We start from the raw sequence: 12682 nt of genomic DNA, 5'->3' as shown, positions 1-12682 counted from the left end.
AAGAGAAAGACTTTCAGGCAAACAAAATTTAAATGTAATAGTAATAAAAATATGAAACATGAATGTTTTATACGCTAGAAGGTAAAAATTTTAATTTTACAGTCTTTTTTTCTCTTACAGACATTCCACTTCTTCCATCTATTACATCTCTGAGTCTAAATGAAAATGAAGAGAAGACTGGACCTTTTGTTGTACACTGGCTAAACAATAAAGAACTGCATTTTACTTTGTCCATGGAAGTTTTTTTACAGCAACTTAGAAAAAGTTTTGAACAACCATCTTCTGAGGCCAGTGTAGAAGATTCTAATCAGGCAGATGTAAAATCTGATGAAGGTAAAACTTTAAGAAGACAGAAAAATTTAAAGTTTTTTTCAAAATAGCAGACATTTTCGTATTAGGGTAAAACTAGCTACTTGTAGGAAATAAACTCCAAAATTGCAATGACGTGATCCAAACATGGACTAGCTCATTTAATAATCTAGTGTAGATATTTCTGTTCCAGGTGGCTTTCTTCCACATGGTTATTTAAGGACTCAGGGTTCTCATTCTTCTGGTTTTGTTAGCCCTTAGGACTTTCCTATATAAAGGACTCTCTGTAGACTGGTAGCATTGGTGTTACCCAGGAGCTCGTTAGAATGCATGTCTCAAGGTCCACACAGACCCACCAAACCAGAATCTGCAATTTAATGATATTTCCAGGTGATCTGTATGTACATTAAAGTTTGAGAAGCATTGGAACTAGTACCTTAAATTTCTCTGCCTTTGGCCTTCAGTTGGTATAGAGAGAGAGGTAAAGAGAAAGAAAGCATAGCTGTTTTCTCAGCTACCTTGATTGACACGTATCACTTACACTGTCATTCAGCTGACAAGAACTAGTCACAGGGCCCATGTAATTCCTTACTGTATAGTCTTCATATACTGAGAAATGGGAAGTGAGAAACTGTGGTGGGCAGCTAGCCATGTGTTTTTTTTTTTTTTTTTTTTTCTTTTTTAAGTTTTCTTTTAATGTCAAGATTGTTTGTGATCATTAGGGAAGAAAAATCAAACAAGTATACAGATAGTTATAAAGTTTCCACATTGTTAAGTTTGATGAGTATCCTTCCAGTTTGATTCTTTCCTTATGCTCATACAAACATCTAAATACAGACTCTTAAAAGTTGTACTGTGGGTGCTCATTTTTATACAGAAATAATGTTCTGTACTTTGTTTTTTTTTTTTTTTTTTTTTTTTTGAGGCGGAGTCTCGCTCTGTCGCCCAGACTGGAGTGCAGTGGCACAATCTCGGCTCACTGCAAGCTCCGCCTCCCGGGTTCATGCCATTCTCCTGCCTCAGCCTCCCGAGTAGCTGGGACTACAGGCGCCCGCCACCTCACCCGGCTAGTTTTTTGTATTTTTAGTAGAGACGGGGTTTCACCATGTTAGCCAGGATGGTCTCGATCTCCTGACCTCGTGATCCGCCCGCCTCGGCCTCCCAAAGTGCTGGGATTACAGGCGTGAGCCACCGCGCCCGGCCCTGTACTTTGTTTTTTTTGTTTGTTTGTCTTTTCGAGATGGAGTCTTGCTCTGTCACCCAGGCTGGAGTGCAGTGGTGCAATCTTGGCTTATTGCAGCCTCCACCTCCTGGGTTCAAGCAATTCTCCTGCCTCAGCCTCCTGATTAGCTGGGATTACAGGCACCTGCCACCACGCCTGGCTAATTTTTGTATTTTTAGTAGAGACAGGATTTCACCATGTTGGCCAGGCTGGTCTCAAACTCCTGACCTCACGTGACCCACCCACCAGGGCCTCCCAAAGTGCTGGGATTACAGGCGTGAAACATCACGCTCGGCTTGCGAGTAATGGGCAGTTTTTCATTTCATTGTATATAATGGTTGCTGAGTATTCCATGTCTAAGAAAAATGTCTAACAGGTCTTCTATTGATAGACATTTAAATTGATTTAAATTATTTTTCATTATTCTAGGTACAATGACTTGTCTTTTTAATTTTTGTGTGAGTTTTTCTATAGCCTTGATTTCTAGGAGTAGAATTTCCAGGGAGTGTACCAATTTTAAATAGCAATAACTTCTGACAAATTGCCCTCCAGGAATGTTTTACCAGTTTTTACTTTCTCTTAGTGTTTCTAAATATATGCTTTACATCCTTATCAACACTGGATGTTTTCATTGTATTACTTTCTCTTTTTTTGCCAGTTGATAAGGGGACAATGGACAACTTGTTTTACTTTGCATTTTCTTGATGCAAATTAAGCAGAATATCTTTTATTATATTTTAGCCCTTCTGTGACTTGCCTTTTAATACCTTTTATCAAATTTCCTGCTGAGTTTTTTTTTTTTCCTAATTGATTTGTATATCTTGACTTACTTTTTAAATCTGGTAAACAGTCAAAACTTAAAAAAAAAAATGTCTCTTCAGAGAAAGGCTCTGTATTGCTAACCAGGAATTGGGGGAGGGTGAGGGGACTGGGATTTTTGAAAGAGGAAAGACTATACATATTTACCTGTATTGATAAGTTGATATACAGTTTATTTTTTATTACTAAGATGTTGAAGGAAACCTGGAAATTGGCACCATAAATGCATTCCCTTGAAATGGTTTCTTTAAGATGCCATACCAGTTACAAGTCCATACACCTAGAGGATAACTAATGTAGCATACTGAGATTTGGATAAACCTGGTACTTTGGAGAAAGTACAAATTACACTCAAATAATGTATTTTAAAAACAGTCCCGGCCGGGTGCTGTGGCTTACGCCTGTAATCCCAGCACTTCGGGAGGCCAAGGTGGGTGGATCATGAGGTCAGAAGATCGAGACCATCCTGGCTAACATGGTGAAACCCTGTCTCTACTAAAAATCCAAAAAAATTAACCGGGTGTGGTGGTAGGCGCCTGTAGTCCCAGCTAATCGGTAGGCTGAGGCAGGAGAATGGCATGAACCCGGGAGGCGGAGTTTGCAGTGAGCCAAGGTCGCGCCACTGCACTCTAGCCTGGGGGACAGAGCGAGACTCCGCCTTAAAAAAAAAAAAAAAAAAAACTCAGTCCCAATTATAGTTCCAATTCCAATTCCCTCTTTTTAGTGTGAGCAAAACTGAGGTCCAGAAAAGCAGTGTGTGTTACTGAAGGTTAGCTGAGTGGTTGAATATAGAACATCTGGATCGAGAAGCCAATTTACTTACTTTCCAGTTGATACTAAGTTTTCTACCAGTAATCCACTGACTGAGTCCTGTATGACTACTGATTACTCAGTGAACTCCAGTGACCTTATATTCTGGAGCAAAGTTACTTTTAATGCAGAGCCCATTTCTTATTAATATGAAAACTGTTACGTTTTTCATCTTGAATCCATTTATAAAGATATTTGTGTGTGTGTTTGTGCTAGTTGTATTACTTTTACTAAGGCATTTTATGTTCCTCACACTCAAGGCAAAGAAAACATAATCTGAAGAAAAATATATACTTCTTCAAAATAAAAAGAGTCTTCTTCATTATGCGGATCTGGGCATATTGTACAGTACTTAATGGCTCAAGTGGATCAAAGTACCAGTTTGATGTTGATCCACTGAATAAAATCTCATTCATAGTTGATGACTGAACTAACTCTTTGGGGGTTGTGATAGATTGAACCATTCTGGTGATATCCCCAGATCTCACTAAATAAGAAAAGGCTCTACACCAGAATATATAACAGTTGATCTGGCTATAAATTATATCTATAGGCTCTTTATTATAAGGTGGCGAAAGAGGCCCCTTCTTGAGCACATGGTTAATAAAAGTATTGTTGTCTATAGATTGCTGGATTGATTTTGTGTTGTTATAATGAAGATAAGGTACATACCACTGTCAGATTAAGAAACTTCCATAACTTGGCCAGGCGTGGTGGCTCATGCCTGTGATCCCAGTACTTTGGGAGGCCGAGGCAGGTGGATCATGAGGTCAGGAGTTACCAGCTTGACCAAGATGGTGAAACCCCATCTCTACTAAAAAGTACAAGAATTAGCCGGGCACAGTGGCAGGCACCTGTAATCCCAGCTACTTGGGAGGTTGAGTCAGAATTGGTTAGACCCGGGCAGCAGAGGTTGCAATGAGCCGAGATCACGCCACTGTACTCCAACCTGGGCGAGAGTAAGACTGAGTCCCACTAAAAAAGAAACTTCCACAACTTGTCTCAGTTGTTCAAATAATGGAGCAAGTTCCTTTTCTGGGTTGACAATTAGTCCTATATTGGCATTGCTGCTGGCTATGAAACTCAACACGAAAGGTAAGCGATTAAATTGAACTACTTGATAGGTGTTATGGTAACAAATGATACTTTTATTTTTTGAAAGTCCCAAGTTTTCTCCTTTCGTCTGTGCAAGGGCAAAAGTAGGTAAGAAACTAGATCTCAAAGCATGCTCTGGAGCATTATCATTAAGCATTGTGTTTACTGGTTTATTATAAAGGATATTGCAAAGGATACAGATAAAGAGATGTGTAGGGTAAGGTATGGTGGAAGGGGTATGGAGCTTCCATGCTTTCCTTAGGCATAAGACCTCCATGTGTTCAGCTATCCAGAAGCTCGGTAATTCTTAATTTACAGTAAAAGCCTGATTGTATTTACTTGGTTTATGAACTCTTTTGCTTATAGAAACGGATGATGGTGTTGATGATCTGAAAATAAATCCTGAAAAGAAGGAATTAGGCTGTGATAAAATGGTACCAAATCCAAGTTTTACATCATTATCGTCAGCTGCCATTGATCATCAGATTGAAGTACTTCTGTCTGAATGGAGTAAAAATGCAGATATGCTATTTAGTATTCATCCAATGGATGGTTCTTTGCTAGTTTGGCATGTGGATTGGCTGGATGAATACCAGCCTGGTATGTTTCGTCAAGTACAGGTACTACTGTTATTTCTGGAGAGCTACTTTCTTGTTTATGTGGGTACTGTTTTCTGATACCTCTTTATATAATTTTGTATGTTCTAACACTTGCTTTCTTAATTCTAGGTGTCCTTTGTTTCCAGAATTCCAGTAGCTTTCCCCACAGGTGACGCAAACTCTCTCTGTAAAAGCATAATGATGTATGCCTGTACCAAGAATGTTGACTTGGCTATTCAGCAAGGGAAACAAAAACCCTCTGGCCTCACCCGTTCCACATCAATGCTTATTTCTTCCGGTCACAATAAATCATCTAATAGTTTAAAATTAAGTATTTTTACTCCTAATGTTATGATGATTTCAAAACACGCTGATGGTTCTCTGAATCAGTGGCTGGTCAGTTTTGCCGAGGAATCTGCTTTTTCTACTGTTCTCAGTATTTCCCACAAATCCAGATATTGTGGTCATCGTTTTCATCTTAATGACTTAGCTTGCCACTCAGTATTACCATTGTTGCTGACAACATCACACCATAATGCATTAAGGACGCCAGATGTTGATAACCCAAAGCAACCTTTTGATGCCCTAAATATTGAAGAATGCTCTTGGACACAACAAAATAAAAGCACTGTTGATGTGGCATGTCAGGATCCCAATGCAGTTTACAGTGAGCTTATTCTTTGGAGGGTTGACCCAGTTGGGCCATTGTCTTTTTCTGGAGGAGTTTCTGAGCTTGCCCGGATTAATTCTCTTCATGTTTCTGCCTTTTCCAATGTGGCATGGCTGCCCACTCTTATACCCAGTTATTGTCTGGGTAAGTATTCTGGTTTTTATTTCAGTAATTTAGATTTGCTGACATTATCATTAAAGGGTGAAATTTTAATATTTGTAAATACTTTCTAGGTGCATACTGCAACTCTCCTAGTGCATGCTTTGTAGCCAGTGATGGACAATATCTGAGATTATATGAAGCAGTTATTGATGCTAAGAAACTTTTATCTGAGCTTTCTAACCCTGAAATTTCTGTAAGTAATGTCTTTTAAAACAGCTTAAGTATATAGTGTTACGTTTTTAGATAGTTTATATTTTTTGGGTATGTTCTAGAATTGTGACCTATAATTTGTAATAAGCATTTGTATCTTTGTTTTATTTTTCACATTTGTATTGTACTCTTACAATGATTCTAAGCTCCTTTAAAAGGAAACCATTTCTTTCACTCTTTGAAAGAAAGTAGAGTCTGGTCTCCTAAAATATGTTTCTGTAACACTTCTTTGCTCGTAGATAAATGAGGACTACTGACAGTATAATGTAGAAGTTATATCAGCCCATCTGCAATTATTTTATAGGCCAGAGGAGCTGGAACAACAGGAATAGAATTTTTATCTTAAGCATGAAAAGAAAGAGCCCTTAGCTTGGTTACGATTCAGACAAGAGTTCTTTCAGTATTGTTGCAAGGCTTTTGCCTTATGACAGGCCACATTTGTTCTCATACCCACCTAATAACAACCTTCTAACTGCATTGTCTTGGAACATCCAACAAGCAAGCATTTCCACTTTTCTGGTTTTGACAATTTTTCTTTTGGTATCTCCAGAGGTAGCCTTCAGCTGTACCAGGCTTTCTATTTAGGAGATTCAAGCCATCTCCCTGACTGCCAATTAATGTATTTGTTAATGCTCGGCTTACAAAGTTGCATAAATGTCAGTGATCTGTTCCAATCCTGTTTTTTTCTGTAAGTTAATTTTAATGCATAACTTTGCAGAATACAAGGTTTTCCAAAACATGTATATAGTGTTACAGTAGAAATGTGTATATTTTGGGGGGGGGGTCTTCTATTTATCAGGCATTTTTAAGTAATGGGAATTTAGATGTGAAGAAAACAGGTAAAAATTTGTATTGTAGAGCTTATATTCTGGTGAAGGGAGATAGGAAGAAAACAGATAAAAATATATTAATTAAAAAATACTATGGAGAGAAACAGTGTTGCAGAAGAATTAAGGATTGCCAAGGAAGTTGCTGGTCAGGGAAAATTTCACAGAAAAAGTACCATTTGAGTAAAGATCTGAACATGTGGGAACTAGATATGTAGATATTTGTTAAAGGAAGAGTGATTTGGGAAAAGGGACAGCTGGTTCAGAGATCCCAAGGCCACAGCATGTTTGGTATGTGATATGGTTTGGCTCTGTGTCCCACCCAAATCACATCTTAATTATAATTCCCACGTGTTGAGGGAGGGCTCTGGGTGGGAGGTGATTGGATCATGGGGGCAGTTCTCCCATTCTGTTCTCATGATAGTGAGGGAGTTCTCACAAGATCTGATGGTTTTAAAAGTGGCAGTTTCCCCTGCGCATGTGCTCTCTCCTGATACCTGTGAAGAAGGTGCTTGCTTCTCCTTTACCTTCTGCCATGATTGTTAAGTCCTGAGGCCTCCTGAGCCATGTAGAATTGTGAATCAATTAAACTAATTTATAAATTACCCAGTCTGAGGTATTTCTTTATAGAGTGTGAAAACAGCCTAATACAGAGAATTGGTACCAGGAGTGGGGCACTGCTATAAGGATAAACCAAAAATGTGGACGCGACATTGCAACTGGGTAACACGCAGAAGTTGGAATAGTTTGGAGGGCTCAGAAGAAGACAGGAAGATGTGGGGAAGTTTGGAACTTCCTAGAGACTTGTTGAATGACTTTGACCAAATTGCTGATCGTGATATGGACAATGAAGTCCTGGCTGAGGTGGTCTCTGATGGAGATGAGGAACTTACTGGGATCTGGAGCAAAGATCACTCATGTTATGCTTTAGCAAAGAGACTGGTGGCATTTTGGCCCAGCTCTAGAGATCTGTGGAACTTTGAACTTGAGAGAGATGATTTAGGTTATCTGGCAGAAGAAATTTCTAAGCAGCAAAGCATTCAAGAGATCACCTGGCTTATTCTGAATGCATTCAGTTATATGTGTTTACAAAGAGATGGCTTGAAATAGAAATTGATGTTAACTTACATTTAAAAGGGAAGCAGAGCATAAAAGTTTAGAAAATATGCAGCCTGACCCTGTGGTAGAAAAGAAAAACCCATTTCTGAAGAAGAATTCAAGGGCTACAGAAATTTAATAAGTAACCAGGAGCTGAATGTTAATAGCCAAGACAATGGGGAAAATGTCTCCGGGGCATGTCAAAGATCTTCATGGCAGCCCCTCCCATCAGAGGTCCAGAGGCCCAGGAGTGAAAGTGGTTTCATGGGTCAGGCCCAGGACCCAGCTGCTCTGTGCAGCCTTGGGATTCAGTGCCTTTCCTCCCAGCTGCTCTAGCTCCAGCTATGGCTAAAAGGGGCCATGGTACAGCTCGGGCTTTTGCTTCAGAGAGTGCAAGTCCTAAGCCTTGGTGGCTTCCACATGGTGTTGGGCCTGTGGGTGAGCAGAATATGAGAGTTGAGACTTGGCAGCAACCACCTAGATTTCAGAGGATATATGGAAACAGCTGGATATTCAGGCAGAGGTCTGCAGCAGAGGCAAAGCCCTCATGGAGAACTTCTGCTGAGGCAATGCAGAAGGAGAATGTGGAGTTGGAGTGTCCCACAGAGTTCTACTGGGGCCTGCTTTCATGGAACTGGGAGAAGAGGGCCATCATCCTCCAGACCCCAAAAAGGTAGATCCACTGACAGCTTGCACCATGTGCCTGGAAAAGCCATAAGCACTCAACACTAGCCCATGAAAGCAGCCACAGGCATTGTACCCTGCAGAGCCACAGGGGCAGAGCTTCCCAAGGCTGTGGGAACCCACCCCTCTGTCAGTATGCCCTGGATGTAAGACATGTAGTCAAAGGAGATTTTGGAGCTTAAGATTTAATGACTGCCTGGCCAAGTTTCAGACTTACATGGAGCCCATGGCCCCTTTGTTTTGGCCAGTTTCTCCTATTTGAAACAGAACATTTACCCAATGCCTGTGCTCCCATTGTATCTTGGAAGTAACCAACTTGTTTTTGATTTTACAGGCTTATAGGCAGAAGGGACTTGCCTTGTCTCAGATGAGACTTTGGACTTGGGCTTTTGGGTTAATTCTGGAAGGAGTTAAGACTTTGGGGAACTATTGGGAAGGCATGATTGGTTTTGGAATGTGAAAAGGGGATTTGGGAGGGGCTTGGGTGAATTGATACGGTTTATTGCTGTGTGCTCACCCACATCTCATCTTGAATTGTAATTGCACATGTCAAGGGAGGCACCTGGTAGGAGGTGATTGGAACGTGGGGGCCGTTTCCCTCATGCTGTTTGCCTGATAGTGAGCAAGTTCACACAAGATCTGATAGTTTTAAAAGTGGCAGTTTCCCCTGCATGCTTTTTTCCTGCCACCTTGTGAAGAAGGTCTTACTTCTCCTTCACCTTCCACCATGATTGTAAGTTTCCTGAGGCCTCCCCTGTCATGCAGAACTATGAGTCCGTTAAACTTTTATTTATAAATTACCCAGTCTCAAGTATTTATTTATAGCAGTGTGAAAATGGACTAATACAGTATGTAAAGGAAGAGCAATAAGGCCACCAGGCTAGAGAAGAGCATGTGAGGTGGAAAATAGGGATAAAGTCAGAAAGTTAGCCTGGCCAGGTCATATGAAGGCTGATAGGCCATTGTGGTTACTTCAGCTTTTACTCTGAATAACATGGAAACCACAGAAGAGGTATGAAATGATTTAAGTTTTAAATGATTCCTCTGGTGGTTGTATAGATTAGACATGGGATGCAGAAGTAGATCCAAAGAGACCAATTTAGGAACCAATTATAGTAGTCTAGGAGAGGGAAAAAAGGAGCTTAGAATGTAGCTAGTGGTAACGGCAGAGATGATAAGAATGGCCAAATTCAAGATGTTGTTTAGAACATTGAATAACTCTGAATGAACTGGATACGGTATGTGTGTGAGAAAAAAAGAGGACTCCCAAGATTCGTTATTGAATATTAAGAAGAATAGAATTGCTGTAAATTGAGATGTGGAAGAATGTAGAAGTAACAGGTTTTGAGAGACAGGGAAATTCAAGAGTCTGGCTTTGATCATGTTAATTTTGAGATGCCTGTTTGACAGCCAAAAGACATAGTAGGTTAGTATCTGGAGTTCAGAGGGAGGTCTGGCCTGAAGATATGCAATAGTCGTCAGCATATAAATTTAAAGTTGTGGAAGTGGGTGAGATTGTCAAGGGTGAGACTATAGTTAGAAAACAGAAGTGTTAGGCCAGGAGTGATGGCTCATGCCTGTAGTCCCAGCTGTTTTGGAGGCCAAGGCAGGTGAATCACTTGAGGTCAGAAGTTTGAGACCAGGTTGGCCAACATGGTGAAGCCCCATCTATTAAATATATATAAATTAGCTAGATGTGGTGGCAGGAACCTATAGTCTCAGCTACCTGGGAGGCTGAGGCAGGAGAATCGCTTGAACCTGGGAGGCAGAGGTTGCAGTGAACCAAGATCACACCACTGCACTCCAGCCTTGGACAACAGAGAGAGACACCATCTTAAGAAGTGATAGATTGAATGTGTGCTCACTTTAGCAGCACCATATACTAAAATTGGAATAATACAGAGAAGATGAGCATGGCTCCTGGGCAAGGATGACATGCAAATTTGTGAAGTGTTCCGTATTTCTCCAGAAGAGACTGGGGACCTATATTCAACATCGTTAAAGAAGAAAAACTCTTCAACCAAGAATTTCATATCCAGCCAAACTAAGCTTCCTAAGTGAGAAGAAATAAGACCCTTTTTAGATAAATGTTGAGGGAATCTGCCTTACAAGAGTTCTTGAAGGGAGTAGTAAATATTGAATGGAAAGATCACTACCACCTGATATAAAAACACGCTTAAATACACAGACTAGTAACACTATAAAGCAACCACACATACAAGCCAGCATAATAACCAGCTCACAACACAATAACACAATCAGATCCACACATATCAGTGCTAACCTTGAATGTAAACAGGCTTAATGCGCCATGTACACGGTATACAGTGGCAGACTGAATTTTAAAAAACAGTGGTATGTGGTCTTCAAGAGACCCATCTCACATGTAATGACACCCATAGGCTCAAAATAAAGGGATGGAGAAAGATCTACCAAGTAAATGGAAATCAGAAAAAAGCCAGGTTGCCATCCTGATTTCAGACAAACCAGACTCTAAACCAACAAAGATTTAAAAAAGACAAAGAAAGGCATTACACAATGGTAAAGGGTTCAATTCAACAAGAAGACCTAACTGTGGTAAATATACATGCAACCAACACAGGAGCACCCAGATTCATAAAGCAACTTCTTAGAAACCTACACAGAGACATAGACTCCCACATAAGTTGGGAGACTTCAACACTTCACTGTCAGTATTAGATCATGTAGGCAGAAAATTAACAGATATTCAGGACCTGAACTCAACATTGGACCAAATGTGTCTGACAGACTGCTGCAGAACTGTCCACCCAAAACAACAGAATAGATATTCCTCTCATGGCCACATGGCACATACTCTAAATTGGACCACATAAATGGATATAAAACAATCCTCAGCAAATGCAGAAGAACCCAAATCATACGAAACACACCGTTGGACCACAGTACAATGAAAATAGAAGTCAGGATTTAAAAAATAGCTTAAACCAGGCAATTACATGGATATTAAAAACATGCTCCTGAGTGACTTTTGGGTAAACAGTGAAATTAAGGCAGAAACCAAGAAGTTCTTTGAAAGTAATGAGAATAAAGATACAACATGCCAGAATCTCTGGGACACAGCTAAGGCAGTGTTAAGAGGGAAATTTATAGTACTAAATGCTCACATCAAAAAGTCAGAAAGATCACAAATTAATAACCTAACATCACAACTGAAAGAATTAGAGAAGGAAAAACAAATCAACCCCAAAGCTAGCAGAAGATAAGAAATCATCAAAATCAGAGATGAACTGAAGGAAATTGAAACACAAAATACCATTCAAAAGGTCTACAATTCCAGGAATTGGTTTCTTGAAAAAAATTAATAAGACAGATACATTTCTAACTAAGAGAGAGAAAATCCGAATAAACCCAGTTAGAAATTACCAAGGGGATGTTACCACTGACTCTACAGAAATAAGAACAATAATCAGAAACTACTACAAACACCTGCATGGACACAGACTACAAAACCTACAAGGGATGGATAAATTCCTGGACACATACCCCCTCCTAAGACTGAACCAGGAAGAAATTGATTCCCCAAACAGAACAATACGAGCTCCAAAATTGAATCAGTAATTAATAGCCTACCAACCGAAAAACCCAGGATCTGAGGGATTCATAGCTGAATTCCACCAGATGCACAAAGAAGAGCTGGTATCATTCCTACTGAAACTATTCCAAAAAATTGAGGAGGAGAGACTCCTCCCCAACTAATTTTTTGTGGCCAGCATTATCCTGATACCAAAACCTGGCAGACACACACAAAAAGAAAGCCCAGTATCCTCTGTGAATATCATTGCAAAAATCCTTGACAAAATACTGGCAAACCAAATGCAGCAGCACATCAGAAAGCTAATTCACAATGATCAAGTAGGCTTAATTCCCAGGATGCAAGTTTTGTTCAGCATACGAAAATTAAATATGATTTATCACATAAGGAGAACTGAAGACAAAAAACGTAATTATTTCGATAGATGCAGAAAAGGCTTTTGATAAAATTTGGCATTCCTTCATGTTAAAAATTCTCCGTAAACTAGGTGTTGAAGGAACATACCTCAGAATAATAACAGCCATCTTTGACAAACTCACAGCCAACATCATACTGAATGGGCAAAAGCTGGAAGCATTCCCCTTGAAAACTGACACAAGGCAA

The 12682-nt window shown here is 39.9% G+C and overlaps 1 protein-coding gene and 1 non-coding gene across 5 annotated transcripts in view; both read left to right on the top strand.

Annotated features, from left to right (window-relative positions):
- DMXL1 (Dmx like 1) overlaps nucleotides 1-12682 on the top strand; it is a 179081-nt gene that overhangs the window by 57953 nt on the left and 108446 nt on the right. For all 4 annotated transcript variants that reach the window (XM_030927848.1, XM_030927850.1, XM_010353785.2 and 1 more), the window contains 4 exons: nucleotides 121-333; nucleotides 4622-4875; nucleotides 4984-5668; nucleotides 5758-5879. In XM_030927848.1, coding sequence (XP_030783708.1) covers nucleotides 121-333; nucleotides 4622-4875; nucleotides 4984-5668; nucleotides 5758-5879 — 1274 coding nt within the window. The remainder of the gene's footprint in view (nucleotides 1-120; nucleotides 334-4621; nucleotides 4876-4983; nucleotides 5669-5757; nucleotides 5880-12682) is intronic.
- Nucleotides 10363-10470, top strand: LOC115896600. Its single transcript, XR_004056519.1, has one exon. It is a non-coding gene; the product is annotated as a U6 spliceosomal RNA (small nuclear RNA).

The sequence above is a fragment of the Rhinopithecus roxellana genome, chromosome 3 (assembly GCF_007565055.1).
Source record: "Rhinopithecus roxellana isolate Shanxi Qingling chromosome 3, ASM756505v1, whole genome shotgun sequence".
Taxonomy (NCBI): Eukaryota; Metazoa; Chordata; class Mammalia; order Primates; family Cercopithecidae; genus Rhinopithecus; species Rhinopithecus roxellana.
Note: the sequence above shows the minus strand (reverse complement) of the source record. Positions and strands in the feature narration are given on the sequence as shown.